The sequence below is a fragment of the Gastrolobium bilobum genome, unplaced genomic scaffold, assembly GCF_033153095.1.
Source record: "Gastrolobium bilobum isolate Gb01-03AN ecotype WA unplaced genomic scaffold, APGP_CSIRO_Gbil_v1 utg123074, whole genome shotgun sequence".
Lineage (NCBI taxonomy): Eukaryota > Viridiplantae > Streptophyta > Magnoliopsida > Fabales > Fabaceae > Gastrolobium > Gastrolobium bilobum.
In genome coordinates this window covers 53,701-72,085 of record NW_026899267.1, presented here as the reverse complement: position 1 = coordinate 72,085, position 18,385 = coordinate 53,701, and the positions used below count along the sequence as shown (strand labels likewise).

The 18,385-nt window shown below is 37.8% G+C and overlaps 1 protein-coding gene across 1 annotated transcript; it reads right to left on the bottom strand.

Annotated features, from left to right (window-relative positions):
- Positions 1-13,482, bottom strand: LOC133289019 (chloroplast envelope membrane protein). The gene is made up of 7 exons (XM_061486872.1): positions 12,724-13,482; positions 12,124-12,209; positions 10,698-10,871; positions 10,200-10,314; positions 2,438-2,535; positions 1,370-1,505; positions 1-310 (listed from the first exon to the last, which is right to left on the bottom strand). The coding sequence occupies exons 1-7, from the start codon at positions 13,363-13,365 to the stop codon at positions 242-244; spliced, it is 1,320 nt and encodes a 439-aa protein (XP_061342856.1). The 5' UTR covers positions 13,366-13,482; the 3' UTR covers positions 1-241.
- Positions 13,483-18,385: the final 4,903 nt, after the last annotated feature.

Sequence of the window (18,385 nt, the reverse complement as noted above, 5' to 3'; positions counted from 1 at the left end):
TTGTGAATATAACCAATCTAACGGTTATAATTTATTGAGAATTAATACTTGTCACCATTCTTAGCAAATGAGAAACATAAACTGGTAGCTGAACTCATTGAACAGTCATTATTACACAAAATGCTGGACATTGCAATATAAAGAAATGGGTACAAGAATACGTGGTTATAGAGCGAAAGACTGAAAAATGTGTCAGTTGACAAAACCAGTGCACACGGCTTTCACAGACATAAATTTTCAACTAGTGACGTTTCATTTCCTGGAATATATTCGTCACCTTTGGCGATAATCGTGGGAGGAATTTAAACAGCTGTATCACAAAAACAACAAAGGGGGATACGTATTAACATCTACAAAGTGATTGAAACGGGACAAATTCCAATAGTTGTATGCAGAATATAAGTTTTCAAAATCCTATTAATAGCATTCAAGACAAAGGCAGCGTGTTTAGCAGATTGCTGTATCAGATATCACAAACAAAACAGTCTATCCTGCCAAAGACTTCCATTTAAAGTTTCTTTTACGGTGAGTTTGGCTCAACAGTAAGGTTTTTGTAATCTATGGATTATAGTTGTGTAAACATCCTCCCCACTTACAAGGGTAAGGTGGTGCATATTTAATGCTCGCCAAACCCCACAATGGTGAGAGCTTCATGCATTGAACCACCATAATTTGCAGTATGAGCGGTTAACAATATCAGGTGAGAGTCCTATGAAGTTAGGAAATTTCGAAATATCAGGGATGAGAGGAATCCGAAGTTTGGGTTAATGGATGACATACGAAGGTATCCCATGTGAGGAATAAGCAATATTGCTGACTCCAAATTTAGTCTGGGAGATCCCATGTTAAGAATTACAGCACAAGTTTCCAATACTAAGAATTATACGTTTCCCATTTTTTGATTGCTCCTCTAATTACCTATGCAATTACTCATTTGATTGCTTCTTGTAATTACTCTGATCCTGCAACTGCTTCGTACATACTATCTATAAATGAGTTCGTCACACATTATAATCATGGTATACAAACTTCTCTCTGTGTGTCTAGCTTTCCCGTATCAGAGGGTTCATTGCTTTGATTACCTCATCTTTCACCCTAATGTTACCTATGACTGGTAGCTGCTACCAGTAAAAATAACAACCAATAAGGATTATTGTTTGTGGGATTGCAATCCACTAGAGATTGCATAGAAGCGATGGAAATGGTGATTGCTGGTCTGGGTACTGGTCAATGGTGGTGAATTCTGAAAGTCCAAGTTGTTAGGTAGAGGCCAAAGAATGAATTTATATTTCTAATATTAACAAATACAAAAAATAAAAAAGGACATGGAATCAGGAGCATTTAGCAGTCACTAAAGAAAAGAACATACCCAAAGTTTCACGCATGCATCAATGATAACTGGGACCAGGCAGACAAAAATAGTTATAGCAGACTGATCAGCTTCAAGCCCATAGTGCTCAACAATTATCTCTAGCAAAGTTTGCCAACCAGATTCAGAATGATACCTGCAGACGTTCAGTATGCAACAAAAGCGGTCAACAACATATGTAACCTCGTCCCTCCCCCGGTGCCAACAAAAAAAAGAAAGATAAAAAGATAAGAAAAGGAAAAAATGGCAAGACAAAACAGGCTATTTAAACCATATTGAAGACATAGTTCTTTTACATGAAAACATCAAGTGTTAACTCAGCTGTGAAGATCTTGCTTAAAGCTATAAGTTTTTCATTAGGCCTGATTCAAAAGTCATGCTCTAAAATGGAAATTCGGGATAGCAAATTTCCTTTTCAGATGTCATTTTTCTGTTTAATAGCCAGATGAAGTTTTGAACAGTAACAGGACACATTTGCTAATAGAAGAATTTCTCAGTCATTTTGCACCTTGATTTGAACCTTTTTTAAGCCAATGTCAACATAGATTCTTTTACACTAATAGCTTGTTTCGATTTGCTTAATTTTTAGGGAAAAGTTACCTTTATATTTAGAAAAAAAGCTTTCGTAAGATTTGTGATTATAAGTTATTTTGAACCGAAAATAAGCTAATCCACACACACGAAACAGAAAGAACATTAAATTTAAATTCATATGAAACGCAAATTCACTCTTCTCATGAATATCTTTCTGTGGCTTAAACTTCACAGATTCGAAGAAACTTCAAGGCTGATAATGACTTCAAGCCCACAGCCTGTTTTTAATGAATTCCTATCTCTTCTGGCAATGTAGAAAGCTAACCATTAACACAAGACATTCCCTTTCCAAATAATTAAAAAAAGTTTTTTCTCTCACTTCTTGAAATTATTGGTATATTTTCTAATGCTATAATACTTCTTTTGAATGCTTTAGTAATTGGTGCAGGTGATATCATAAGCAGCATCAATAATTCATTAGAAGGAAAGTTATGCTGAATGGAAATCAATTACCAAGCTGTAAAAGGAAATTACCCTAGGAAGATATCTGTGATAAGTATAATCAGAAACGCCTTCCCAGTATCTGAAATATTATTTATTATTTTATAACCAGTAAATTTGAGCAGTGCTACCTGCACAACAGGAGCAAAGAAGCAAAAAAAAGGATAATTAATAGGTATTTCAGATAAAAGTACAAAATAAAATATTAGCAAATATCAACAACCGAATTTGGGAAATAAATTAGGAAATGGATATATTCAAAATGCAAATGCCTAAACATAGCCCAAATCTGCTGCTGTGCTACCGAAGCCTCCTTAAAGATAAGAATGTTATGCTTCAACCAAATGCACAAAATAATAGCACGTACACATTGCCAAAAAAATTAGCGTCCTCAATTCTACCAAAACCATTAAAATTAGTCACTGAAACACGGTCCAAGAACCTACGGCGCACCCAAATTCACCAAAAAGGATGAACAATTTATTCCCTAAAGAAACAGCAGCATAACAATGTTAAGAATGGATTAGGAACAAATCCTGAACAATCACTACACATAGCAAACATAATTAGGAAAAGAACTTCACATGGCCAACAAACTTGCAATACATCCACTGGCGATGATTCAATTAAGAACCACAGTCCAAAAGAAAAACTTGACCTTAGAGGGAGATTTGAACTTCCAAATGGGTTTATGAAGATGGAAATAGATTCTCCCTCTTTTCTCTTTACGCACTTGATCTTAACTGTTCTCAATATCCCTCTCAGGTATTTTGATAGGATAAATCTCCTCCTATCGAAAGAGAGAGAGGAATCCTGTATATTTCTGTTTTCAAATGTAAAAGGAAATACAAGGAAATGGTTCAGAGCCTAAGCTCCGAGCAATGGAGACTCTCCACACCCTCTACAAAGTGTAGAATAAGTGAAAACAAGCATAAAAAATGAAAGAAGGTGCCTCGCAGCACTATAAAGCTAATTACAACAAACTCACTCCCCAGACAGCACATCCCTCCCACTACTGAATAACTAACTTGCCACCTCAGCGTCGTTCCCTCCTTTTCCCTTCTTGGGTCCTCTACGTTGGTATTGTATAATTGGGTTGGCCCATTTACTCTTTGGATTGGACCTTGAGTCTGCATTCCTATCTGTTGAGATATATAGTCCCACATTGGTTGAAGAGCAACCAATGTGGGAGTTTATAAGACCTTGGGCATTCCCATCCTTTGAGCTAGCTTTTGGGGTGGTGTATCTCAAGGTTCCTTACATGGTATTAGAGCTTGAGGTTCGATCCTCACCGCCCCCCACTTTAAAGTGGAAGCACAAAAAAAGGTAAACCAAATATTGGGCCTGTTGCATAATCCACGCTTCAAGCCAAGAGGGCTCTTGCGTGAGGGGGCGTGTTGAGATATATAGTCCCACATTGGTTGAAGAGCAACCAATGTGGGAGTTTATAAGACCTTGGACACTCCCACCCTTTGAGCTAGCTTTTGGGGTGGTGTATCCCAAGGTTCCTTACACTATCATATTTGGTTGTCCTTGTTTTGTACAAAATACGTAGTCCTAGCATACTTGTCAGTAGCAGGTAGCGGCCGACCTCAAAAATGGTATAGCGGTGTAGCGGGAAGCGGTATTGCTGCTACGGTGTATTAATTCCACATATATTATACTAACAATCTAGTACTAAATTGAATCTGAAATATATTGTATATTCAAGTGTGTAAGTCTGTACAAGGAGGCTCTCTATTTATAGAGACTAAAAGACCTAATGGGCCAAGCCCACAATCTAGACTATTCTAATAATAATAAATTAATATTATTTCTAACACTCCCCCTCAAGCTGGTGCGTATATATCAAAAGCTCCCAGCTTGTTACAAATATGATCTATTCGGGGACCTCTAAGAGCTTTAGTGAATACATCCGCAAGTTGATCATTGGAATTGACAAATGTTGTCTCGATCTCCCTTGACTGGATCTTTTCTCTAACAAAATGACAGTCAATTTCTATATGCTTGGTCCTCTCATGAAAGACTGAGTTAGAGGATATATGCAAAACGGCTTGGTTGTCACAAATGAGCTTCATAGGCTTTTGTTCACAGAGATGGAGTTCCTTCAGCAATTGTCTCAGCCAGATGAGCTCACAGGTTGCATTTGTCATTGCCCGATATTCTGCCTCCGCACTGGATTTGGCGATAACAGTTTGCTTCTTACTCTTCCAAGAGATCAAATTTCCTCCGAAGAGAACACAATACCCTGAGGTGGATCGTCTATCTGAAGGAGAACCTGCCCAGTCAGCATCTGAATAACTAGAGATCTCTGAACTCCCTTTATTTGTATATAATAAACCTCTTCCTGGCGCATTTTTAATATATCGGAGAATTCTAATAACTGCATCCCAATGGGAGTCACAGGGAGAATCAAGAAATTGGCTTGCAACACTGACTGCCAAGGAGATATCTGGCCTTGTCACAGTAAGATAATTCAATTTTCCAACTAGTCGGCGGTAGCGACTAGGATCTGGCAGTGGCTCCCCCTGTCCTGGTAATAACTTAACATTGGGGTCCATAGGTGTATCAATGGGTTTACAGCCTAACATGCCAGTCTCATCTAGGATATCCAGTGCATACTTCCTCTGACAGATGGAAATGCCCCGCCTAGACTGTGAAACTTCGATCCCCAAGAAATATCGAAGTCTGCCAAGATCTTTGGTCTGAAAAATTGATTGAATAAATGTTCTTTCAACTGATCAATCCCGGTCTGATCACTGCCTGTAATGATAATGTCATCAACATAGACCAGGAGATAAACGCACTGGCCAGAAGAGCTATGCCGGTAAAAGACAGAATGATCGGCTTTGCTTCTGATTAAGCCAAAGGATTCAACAACTGAACTAAAGCGGCTAAACCAGGCCCGAGGAGATTGCTTCAGGCCATATAAAGATTTTCGAAGTTTACATATCATTCCAGAACTCTCCCCCTGAGCAACAAAACCTGGTGGTTGCTCCATATAAACTTCCTCCTGCAAGTCACCATGTAGAAAAGCATTTTTAATATCAAGTTGGAGAAGGGGCCAGTGATGAATGGCGGCAAGGGCAAGAAACAGGCGAACAGGAGCCATCTTAGCAACAGGAGAAAAGGTATCCCCATAATCAAGACCAAAGATCTGTGTGTATCCCTTGGCCACTAAGCGAGCTTTAAGGCGATCAACAGTGCCATCAGGACCAACTTTAACTGTGAACACCCATCGACAACCAACAACAGACTTCCCGGGAGGAGCACGAACAAGATCCCAAGTGCCATTGGAGTAAAGTGCCTGCATTTCATCAAGCATCGCCTGGCGCCACCCTGGATGAGATAGTGCTTCACCTGTGGTTTTAGGGATGGAAACAGAAGAGAGACTAGAAACAAAAGTAAAATGTTGTGAAGAAAGTCTGTCATAACTCAAGAAAGAAAAAAAGGGATGAGGATTTCGAGTGGATCGAATACCTTTCCGAAGGGAAATGGGAGGAGTCTCTGATGGAGGATCCGGAGGAGAAAAGCCGACGGGAAAGGGCGATGAGTCATCAAGAGGCAAAGTCGGAGGAGGTGCAGGCTGACGACGCTGGTATGTGAGGAGAGGACGATCTGCAGGTATGGAGGTAATTGGTTGCTCCTCTGGAATAGGGTCACCTGCAGCTGGTAAAGACAAGTCAAGAAAAGGAACAGGAAGTACCTGATTAACTTGGGACACTGGAGACGGAGTAGAGTGAAAAGGCTGCTGATCAAGGAAAGTGACATCAGCAGAAACGATATAACGCTTGAGATCAGGAGAATAGCAACGATACCTTTTTTGAAAACGTGTATACCCAAGGAAAATACATTTGAAGGCCTTGGATGTCAACTTGTCTTTACCTGGAGTAAGATCATGAACAAAACAAGTACAGCCAAAAATATGTAAAGGCAGAGGATAAGAAGGTGCTCCGGAAAACAAAATACTGTGGGGAACATCATTATTTAGCACAGAAGAGGGCATGCAGTTGATAAGGAAACATGAGGTGATAATAGCATCTGCCCAAAAACGGAGTGGGACGTTCATATGAATGAGAAGGGTACGTGCAGTTTCAACTAGATGTCTATTTTTACGTTCAGCAACTCCATTTTGTTGTGGAGTGTGGGGACAGGTAGTCTGGTGTATCGTCCCTTGTGTATCCAGAAATTTAGAAAATTCAAGAGACACATACTCTTTTGCATTATCACTGCGCAAGATTTGAATAGAAGCATCAAATTGAGTTTTTATTTCTGCACAAAACTTTTGATAAATTGAAAATAACTCAGAACGATTTTTCATTAAATAAACCCAAGTGCAACGGGAGAAATCATCAATAAAGGTGACAAAATACTGAAAACCCAAGACAGAAGTTGTTCGACTCGAACCCCAAATATCAGAATGAACAATAGAAAAAGGAGCATGAGCTCTTTTATTGACTCTATTAGCAAAGGAGGAGCGAGTGTGTTTTCCTTGCTGACAAGAATGACAGTTTAAAGACTTAAGATTGGATAAAAAGGGAACCGTATGCTGAAGCTTGGAGAGGTTTGGATGACCCAGACGACTGTGAATTAGCTCAGGAGACTCTGTGAGAGAACAGGCTACTGGAGAAGGTGGTGCAATCAGATAGTAGAGACCTCGTGACTCAACGCCTGCTCCAATCGTCTTCCCCGTACCCGAATCCTGCATAGAAAAGGATTGTTTAGAGAAGGTAATAGTACATGAAAGAGAATGAATCAACTGGCTAACAGAGATTAAATTAAAAGGAATGCCAGGTATATAATAAAAAGAACTCAAAGTTAAAAGGGGAGTTGGGTTGGCTTCCCCAATTCCACGAGCAGGAGCCTTAGTGCCATCAGCAAGAGTGACAGGTGGTAGGTTATTAGAATAAGAAAGTGAAGTGAAGAGATCTTTATTACCACAAAGATGATGAGTAGCACCTGAGTCTATTATCCAGGGTCCAAGAGATGATTGATAAAAACAAGCAACATGATTACCAGTGTCTTGAGTAGGATGCTGAGAAGAAACCTTCTTGAGAAGTGCCTCATAGTCGGCACATGAAAGAGTTACTAATCCAGTTGAAGGTGGCGTAACATCAGTTTGAGCAAAGTTGGCAGTCGGTGGCTTCAAATGAGGGTACTTCCTATAGCAGCGTTCTTCAAAATGCCCAAGATTCTGGCAATAATTGCAACGAGGCCTCTGTCTGCGGCCACGTCTGCGACCGCGTACACTGTTCCAATTGGAATCAGTGGCCCGAGAAAAGAATGGAGATGGGGTAGTACTGGAGATGATGCCAGTCGTGTTTTTGGACGCATTATTTGAGCCCTCCATCACAAAATAAAAGGAGATGACCAGAAAATAGCAAAGAACTACAAGAAAGCAAGAAATCGTGCAAAAACATTGCACAAAATTGTCCAAACAGCGGGTTTTTCACTGATATCTTTCAAACGGATGGGACCCACAACGAACAGAGACCAGATCTGGAAAGAGGGTGAGGAGGCGAGCAAGATGGTGGTGGTCCGGCCTGGAACGGTGGCCGGACGGTGGCTCACGCGCCGGAACAGTGGTTCGGCCGCCAGAGACTTCCACCGGCGTGTGGCGGCGCGTGGATGCTCCGATCAACACGCGGCTTGGACAGGCAGGGTCGCCTCCCTGAGCCGCTCCTGATCGCGTGGTGGTTGGTCGGAAAAGTCGCCGGAAAAGCAGTCTGACGGCGGTGAACAGTGGCGGACGGTGGTTTTGTGGCGGTTTCCGGCGATGAACGGAGGCTGACGATCTTTTTCCTAATGAAACGAGGTTGAGGACAAAAAATTTGTGACTAAATAAGGGTTAGGTGTGAAAGGATGGTTGCCGGTGTGATGCACGGCAGTAAAAAGAAAGGAAAAGATATATATGCGGAAGCAGAGCCCTCAGATCGAGAGCTCTAATACCAAATTGAATCTGAAATATATTGTATATTCAAGTGTGTAAGTCTGTACAAGGAGGCTCTCTATTTATAGAGACTAAAAGACCTAATGGGCCAAGCCCACAATCTAGACTATTCTAATAATAATAAATTAATATTATTTCTAACATACTACACAAATATAAATGCTCAAACATAAGAAGTCACACAAAATCAAACACATAATTCCACAATCAATGTCAAATACAAGGAACATAAAGGAAGGATCCAAAATTAAACACAAATGAACAATGAATTCCACAAAATCAAACACATAATTCCACAATCAATGTCAAATAACGAGTAGTGTCGTGTTGCATACTTGTAGACGCTGCTACGCTACATCACTACAGGCCAGCATTGCGTCGCGGTTGTAGCGGTCGGCCGCCGCTACCTTTTACTCTAGCGGTTTACCGGCGCTACGGGCTGCTACTGACAACCTAGCTGCTACTGACAACCTAGGGTCCTAGGTGACAAATTCGAACCCCAATCTCTGAATTGTGAATTCATAGGATAGTTCCAAACACAAAGAGTACTGTTGTTTCTCTTCTGATTGTTTTCACAGGGTACCTTCTTTTAATCTACACATTTCTTTCTGTAAAGAACCTTGGGATACACCACCCCAAAAGCTAGCTCAAAGGGTGGGAGTGCCCAGGGCCTTATAAACTCCACATTAGTTGCACATACAACCAATGTGAGACTATATATCTCAACACGCCCCCTCACACAAGAGCCCATTGGGCTTGAAGAGTGGACAATACAACAGGCCCAGCCTACCTGTGCTAAGAAACGCCACAAGAGAAAGTGGGGGGCGGCGAGGCTCTGATACCATGTAAAGAACCTTGGGATACACCACCCCAAAAGCTAGCTCAAAGGGTGGGAGTGCCCAGGATCTTATAAACTCCACATTAGTTGCACATACAACCAATGTGGGACTATATATCTCAACACTTTCTAGTGTAATCTCTCTCCTAGTGATTATCAGGATAGCTTTCCAATGTACCATGTGCACTAAACCATTCCACCTGCAAAGACCTAGCTGACTCCCTTAACCCACTATTACACTGACTGAGTGCAACAGTGTATTGTGGTTCCCCATAGCATATGACACCCCGCAAGTTTCACCAGCTCCCATCTATGGCCACTTCACACCTAAAGGTCATAACTCGTAATTATCCCATGCCAGACCATTTTGTTGACCTCCTTATTGATCTCTGTGAAGGTAAATGATCTTGCTACTAACTTATTACCTCATTTGACTCATATGATGGCTTATCTGCTTCTAAGTGCTTCATTGTTTCCTTAGACTCTGCCGGTTTGTAAGTCTGTTAAAGGTGCTATAGCTCATGGTGAGAGGTAAGAAATTATGCAGGAGGAAATGCTGACTCTTGAGAAAAATGAGACTTAGACATTTTTTTCTCTTTGCGAAAATAAATGTCATAGTGCAAGGCTAAGATCTCAAATACTTCTGAACAACAAACCTAAAAAGCATGTCAAATGCTCGAACCAAGAATCACAAATGATTGTAACTGAAAAACCGTCTGTATCCTCTAGTTTGATCTCCTGAAACATAACTATATCTAGCAAAGCTCTGTATATAAGCTCCTTGACCTTCTTTCACTTCTTGACATTTCTTTCTCTTAAGGAATTATTCTCTTATAAGAAAAGAAAATTTCTTCATCTAATATAGAAAGTATAATTGTGTCTTGGGTATTCATTGTAGTTAATAGAAATATATTGCAAAGTAACAGTGATGTTTACGGTAGAAAATAAGTCCAACAAAACAGGAAATGCATTAAGACATTTAGCAGAAAGAAAAATGGTAAACTTACTTTACTCTTATTGAAGTATAAAAGAATAAATAAAGAGATCCCGTAAACCATATCTGACCATATGTTGGCAAAAGCTCTTCGATTCTCCAGTCTCCAGTCATCTCTCAACTCTAATCTGTTGAAGAAACAAATAGAAGGGCAATAAGGATAACAAGTATACATCAACCAAAGGTCATCTTAAATAATGACTCTTACAAAGTAGCATAACAACAAACGAATCTCCTTTTGCTCAAAGCCTTCACCATTTCACAGGGTCTTTTATAACACAGAATGCAGGTGAAAATGCCATGCAAATTTAGAAGATTAATGAGGGCATATATTAAAGGACAGGAAGTTATAGTGCACACTCTTTAGCATGATTGGCTTTCTGGACTTTCATACTGAATTTAAAGTTCCATTTAATGCTTATATTCTGGCAACAACTATAGTACCTGGAACGGGGAAAAGAAAGAGCACCATTTAAGATAATCGGGCAAAGGAAAGAAGGATTAATCTTACGCTTTATGCCTTAATTCCCACCAAATCTCATCATCAGAAAGTGGTGGAGATTTACCAATCTCTACCTCAAGCTCAAATCGCCCTTTCTCAGTTCTTAATTCCTCGATTATTTTAAGTTTTTGATATCTTCTCACATCAAGCACTTGTGCTGCAAGTGGTACTGTCTTCACATATCTGTCAATAGCAAAAAGTTAATTGACCAGTCAAAAGAAAAAGTTCAAGTCAAGAAGTTTAAACTAACACATAAGTAAAAGATGAACAATCTGAAAATATTTAACTCAAAATCAAATAAAGAAAAAAAAGAAATGATAAAAGTCATAGTTTTCTTTCTAAAATAAAACAAAAACAGTAGCAGCATATAAAATCATCAAAACCACAAGGCACTGATACTGGATATTCAATGTGAAAATGATAATATATATATCTATTGTCAACTTTCTTATTGTTATACCAACTCATCCAGAAGCTTAAGCTATTAGATAAAATCCCATGAATAGTTTTATATCTCTGACATGCCCCATCATGCAAAAGCCACTTCGAAATGTAGACAATGCACAGGTACACTATAACTTGTCCTGGGGACATAAAGAATCAAACTCCCAATAACTTAGTCATAGAGGCTTCCTACGAATGAACATATTTAACAATGGTATCAAGGCTCTTATAGCCAAGTGATCATGAGTTTGATCCTTATCTGCCTTCTTCATAATTAACTTAATGTTCAAGACCAAAGATCCCTTGCGTGAAGGCCTAAATGGACGTGTTAGAGATATAAAAGCATTTGTAGACCTCCACTTAACAGCTTATGCTATTGGGAGAATTGGTCTTTAACACAAATACATTTGAGATGGTACAAGCAATACTACATCATGTGCTGCTCTGCTATTATAAAATGTTTTTTCTTTTATTAAATTATGCAACGTTTGAAAGGAAAAAATCATATTCAGGCATATGACTAATTTCTGTTGATGCTATATTCTTTGGCAGAGTATTATGAGATTAGCTATATCTAATATCTTGGCCTTTTTTCTCAGATTGTACTTATAGGTTCCTACTTGGTAGGTGATTCAATGACACATGATAGTCCTTTACACACTGAGGTTCCTTAGCATGGGCATTGAGCAACCCATTGCATGTCAGATTGATCTCATCACTTCAGCACTCCGCCTCATTCCATGGACTAAAACTCTGGCTTTACCCACTAGAGTTTCACATAATATGCAAGCCATTCCAAGCCTAGCTACTAGTCATCCTCCTTGTTCGCCAAACATATCATACCTCTACAAAATCACATGTATATCAGTTTGTGTACATACCTTCAAGCAATCTAGCAAAGCAGAATAAAATTCTGCCAATAGAAAAACATTTCACGAATTCAGAAGAAAAATATTAGATTTGAGTAATAGATTTGGTTTCCAATAATTACCTGTCTAAAAAAGGCATAAGTATATAGTCATGAACCAGAAAGTCCATTGCCCAAGGTATAATAATCAACACTGCCAAAAATTTAGCCTGTAATAACAATTTTGGTACATGGAATGGAGTTACTGATTAGAGAATATATTAAGCAAGCACTAGCACATCATTCACTTGGTATTATGACAAGTTTTGGAGGCTGGGTGATGTTTGGATGATTCAACTGAAAATTTGACATCATAGGTTTAAATGCTGCCATAAAGAATAAGTTCAATATTATGATTAAATATTTGAATTGTGAGAGTTAATTTCTGCATCTAAAGCATAGAACATACGCATACGCATACACATACACACAATCCATATATCTTCAAACACCAGGGATATAATGCTGAGTAACAACAATTTTTATTGTAAGTTCATGCATTTAGAGTTGGCGATTATGACATTGCAACTCGAGTTGCAGCTGCCGAGCTTAAAATCCCTGATTCCCCTCACCCTTGTTGTACAAGGGTAGAAGATGCCGCAGAAGTAAAGCTATAAGGTAACAATAATATGAAAAAATTTTACATAAATGACAACCATTTTATGACAAGAAACATGCACATACCGAATTCGATGATGCATACTGGAAAACACGGTCTTCATAAAGCATGTCATCATCATCTTCCCCTCCAAAAATCAAATACCTAACAGACTCTACGAGCCCCTTTTCATTTTCGGGGGCAACATCAGCGGAATCAGCTCGCACATTTTCCCTATAATCCTTCATACCCTTCTCCCAGTCTTGACTCCAAGAAGAACTATTATCCTCCACATCAGTCCCATCCAAAAGCCAATCTTCCCATTTTCTGTGGTCTTCGTTCCTCCTATCTTCTTGGGCTTCCCTTAACTCTATAATTGCTTCAGCTCTCTGCTTCCATGCCTCAAACTTTTCATCCTCAGATAACTCTTGTGTGCTCGACCTCTCTGACTCACCCTCACCCTCAAGCATATCATCGTCCTTCAAACCAAGCCAATTCCCATCGTCTTGGAAAAAAAAATTCTGCCACCAACTGTTTTTCCTTGAATGGCCACTATTATTATGCTTTTCCGCTTTAGAAATGAACCTATTATTAAGCCTCCTCGACTTGCTGCCCAACTGAATCACAAAATTGGATGAACCATGCGGGACGAAAGAGTTCAAAAGCAGTTTCTGATTATACAAGATTAAGTTATCGCATAACACAAATGAAGAGCTCATCAAGAACATGAATATATGCCCACATTTTTCAGCTTCTCAAACACCCAAACCCAATTGAATGCACATTCTGCACCAAACTACGCATCTTCAATCCATATTATCCAATTTGCGCCTTACTGCCTCACTATTTATTTATGTGTCCGTAAAATACAGCAAAAGGACTTCACATTACATTACACCTCAGCTTTTGAGGGTGACATTACCCCAGCCCAGCCCAGTCATGGGCATGGCTATTGTTCCGCCACGTTCCAAGATTAATTTACACTTTCTAGAAAAAGAATATATATATATATATTTTAAAATTAATATAGACATTGAATGAAAAGTAAATTAACCAAAATATAAATTTTTTTACGGTTCGCTTTTTCTCACAGTAAGCTGTTTTGGGTGAAAATCATGATGTTTTTGTATTTTTAATTTATTTCAAGGTTATTATAGTTTTTATAATTATAATTTTTTAATATTTCAATTTCAAAACGACGTCGTTTTGAAAGTAAATACAGATAACTTATATACATTAACTGTAAAAATATTTTTCTGATTTTTTTATCATAAAATTATGGGAGAGACCTAATAAATTATAACAGTTAGATTGACAGAAATCAACGGTTGAGATTTAATAGTAAGAAGTAGTAAGAAAAAGAGGTAGTAACTATAATCTTCCACCAAAATTTTATTATAAAATTTTATTTACAATATAAAAAATAAAAAACAATAACCATTATCTCTTTTTTTGTTTTTTTTTTCAATTCTACTATGCATATACCGAAGTTTATTTTGGTTTATGCACAGTAAAATTAAGAAAATCAAACCAGACTTTAAGTTTTATTAATAGTCTTTTAGCAGTTTCAATATATGGCCATATATTACACATGAATTCAAGAAAAAGACTAAAATATGTGTACTCTGCCTTTTTAAAAGACTAATACCACTTCCTTGATTATATTACCTCTATTAGATAGATGATGAATATACTCTTCGCTGCTAATCTTATTTATTGTCTTCTGTACAAGTTTCTCATGAATCTCTTACTCTACAGATGTAGATGGATTAGATATAGATACTCTCTCCATGTCATCAAGACCGTGAATATTCTCAAATCCAGTTAGAGAGGGAAATAAGGAATAATTTATTTTAGTACAAATATATTGGAAGGGATGCTTACTAGTGTCTTTTTAGTTTCATGATTTTGAAGATTTTTTTTAATCATATCTATCATAGTACAATTATGAGAAAAAACTTCTCTCTAAATAATCAAAATTGCTGCTTAGATATTTCATAAAACAATGTGAAGTGACATTGTTACCTTCTCGAGGAACAATGATGTTCTATAAGAATATAGTGTAATATAAAATTGGAATTGATCTAAATGAAGTTAAGCTGTTTACAAGTACTATTGTTTACTTTATTTATTATGGACACTAGAGTAGTGAACTCTGATAACAGGACACAGGATATTTTTTTGAAAATCTGCGTATCGGACACGTGTGTCTGACACAGATATATTTTGACACGTTTTGACACGTGTTTGACACGCGGTCAATATTTTGGGACACGTGGTCAACTCTTCGACACGCTCTAACACGTTTTTTGACACACAGTCAACTTTTTCCGACACGTGATCAATGCTCGGACACGTTTTTTTTTATTAACTAAAAAAAATCATTTTTAAATCAATTTTTTTTTTGTTATGAAATTTGACATGAAAAATTAACAAGGTTCGAATTTTTTTTTTTATATTTATGTTATAAAATTTGAATATTTGATTGGTTATATGACTCATTATATACTATTATATGTATTAAATATAAATTATATTATATATATTAAAAATATTATTTAATATCAAAACGTGTCTTAACGTGTCAAAAAATGTCATTTTCTAAAATTAACGTGTCGGCGTGTCGTGTCGTGTCTCGTGTCCCGTGTCAGTGTCCGTGCATCATAGGTAGTGAATATACATGATCAATAAAAATACTCCTAAATGTAATCAGGGACGGAGTTAAGGGCTAGGGTTGCTCCCTCTCCTTAAGTTGGAACTTATCTACAGCTATTGTGTTACTTCTGTTACTTATCTACGTATGCATAACGCTAAAAGCCATGACTTTAGCTTTCATGTTACAGATAATATTTTATCTCTTTTCTGATTTCTACCAACTTAGTCTTGTACAGTTGTCCTAAGCAATCATATAAAAGAAGAATCATGTAAATCAATTTTATTTTTATAAAAGAAGAATATTTTAGTAGCAAGAAAGGAGAGAAGGTACATCTGGGAGAAAAATAAGGAATCCTCATAAGCAGAAGCTTATTAGAAGATGTTCCAAGCCTTGTGCTTCCCTTCATTTTCCTATATGAAACAGATTAGTTATTCTGGGAATAATAACACAAATTAAAATAGATAAACCTACAGAAAACATAAATCAAATTAAGTTGTGTTTCTGGTGTATTAACCTTCTCTAATGCAAATTTCATTTCATTACAAGTCAGGCTAAAGATTTGGCTTAGACAATGTTCTATTAGGAATCCTACTCGCTCCATTTTAACTACATTTTCGAGCCCCCTTTGTAACACCTTGTTTGTAACAGTTCGTTGTACACCGGTATTATTAACATTGATTACGGTATTAAGCGCAGTTACAATCATAACAGTTCATTTAAAAATGCGAGTAAACTTTTTCCTTTTCATTACGTCATCTTTTAAAAGCAATAATAAAATGTAATGACATAAGCTGTGATCATAACTGAATTCTAAACGCAGAATAATTAAAATAAAAGCCTAACAATCATACATTACTTATTTTAAGACACTAAGGGGTTCCCATAAATCCACATAGCATAAAATTCACTTTTACGATTTTTTTTATAACTGAACATGCTTCAATCTTTTGGACACTGTGTGAAATATTCACGTTACTAACCTCTCATCTTTTAGTATGTCATTCTAGACTCAATTACCTTTTCAACAAGGTATCACATGCCTCATAAAGTTCTCATTTGCTTCGGTTATCCGTTTGAAATTAGACAAGCAAAGCTGTCAGTCAACCCCAAACAGGGCACCAAACATACATCATCATTTCTACAATTCTGAACAAACCACTCAACCAATTGCTCTCAAATTTTTATATAGTAAACTAGACACCTTAAGCTTTAATGTTACATATCATGAGCCTAATTTGAGTAAAAATTGAGGGAGAAACAATTTGTACAAGACAGGGACCCGAACAGCCCCCTGTGCAGGGCCATCTGGGCAGTCTCCACTCAAATGTGTCTACAGGTCGCTACACAGGTTTAATTGCTATCAAATTTTGACACAACATAGCTGACATCCTAAGATTAAAAATGACGTATGGAAAGTCCCTATTAGACCTCTGTAGAGGGAGATATGCTCTCCCAAAGTCAGCCTAAAAACTGCAATTTTAGTATAAATTTGACGGCATCTCCTTTGTTTATCCAACCTATCCCACTTTATCAAAATTGTGTTTTTAAGCCTCTAGGGTACCTAATAGAAAAGGGTGGCACACAAGGACCAACAATGCCTTGGTGCTCTTACAATCCATAACAATTAACAATATGTTCATCAATTTACAATCCATTCCTTAACTTTATCAAAACTTAAACTCATTACAATCACATTATCCAATTGCATGCAATTTTCAATAGACATATAAATCATAACGTAGAATAAGTCTATTGCCCTTTCATCACATACATGCTTTAAAATATTGCACAAAGTCCATAATTATCAAATTACAATTCTCCAAATGGTAAACATAAATACAAGGGAATCCTCAAAATACAACAAGATAAATAATCAACTAGACTTAGCCAAAATATAGCATGAACAAATATGACATGATGCATATCTCTAATACAATATACAATATTCATGCTCTAAGTCTAGCCTATGCAAAAAATGGACTCAAAACGCAAAATGCTCTCTAACTCCATAACTTCATCTTGTGGGCCTCTTGCCCATGGCTCCTGTCCCGCTACAACCACCTGAAATAATGCCCCAAACGCGGGATGAGATATACGAATATATCTCAGTAACCCAGAGGTTCTGGAGATCACTCCGCCCAATGGCTCACTCAGATGTAAATGTACAACAATGAATCATAACAACCAAAAAGGGATATAGCAAGGGATTTAGAGAAGTAGGGATGCATAGGGAGAAAACATACGATAAAGCTGGAATGGTCATACCCAAAATCACGCAACATTCGGTCTATTGGCCTCGGCATATAGCCAACGGGTATGCTCCCAGAACATCATTCAAGGCACCCTCCACCCAATACACCCGAGACATTCCTAGAGTGCTCCTCAACGTATAACAGCTCTATAGCCCCAGGCTAACTGGAACTCCCTTACGGAGACCTATCAAGTGGAAGTCCGTAACGCCATAAGGCAATCTATCTACTGGCTGAGATACGGTATATCCTATGTACCCAATATATATACATATGCATGATCATGTTATAATCACATCATTGACATACAACCTCCAACCACTATCCCAATGGGCATGGTGGAGTACACACGCGGATTAATCCCAGTACCAAGAGATTACCTTATTGAAGATCCCAACTAGGTAGCTTCAATGCACGTTACACCTGAACTTGATCCAACCAGAAATGCCTACACAACAGGTCATTCCTATATACATTAGCATCACATAAAGACCACTTGATTATTCAAGCATTCGTGCAATTTTGACATAAATACTTACCATAATCCTTTTGGTCAAGGACCAAAGGCAATCCACCAAGCTCAATCCTCAAGGATCACGTTTGTGGGAGGAACCCTACAATGATGACAAATAGGATCATCAATTCAATAGTGTATCAAATTGAAATACAACATATTACACTTCCCACTCCCACACCTAGGTTTGGCCATTTAGGCCCCAAGTACATAGTCATGTTGTTAATTTTATTTCAACATCCCAATGGCTTCCCAAGCTCATGACAACACCAATTCAAGTCCACAACATCATTCAATTACAACTCAGCCCCATTTTTCCTGAACTTTCT

Bases quoted from the DNA above. Each gene is read 5' to 3' on its own strand.
- LOC133289019 (XM_061486872.1), bottom strand. From the start codon at position 13,365: ATGTTCTTGATGAGCTCTTCATTTGTGTTATGCGATAACTTAATCTTG. The intron at 10,315-10,697 runs GTAAGATTAATC...TTTCTTCAACAG, and splicing joins TGGGAATTAAGGCATAAAGC to ATTAGAGTTGAGAGATGACT. The intron at 311-1,369 runs GTATGTTCTTTT...TTTGTGATACAG, and splicing joins ATGCATGCGTGAAACTTTGG to CTGTTTAAATTCCTCCCACG.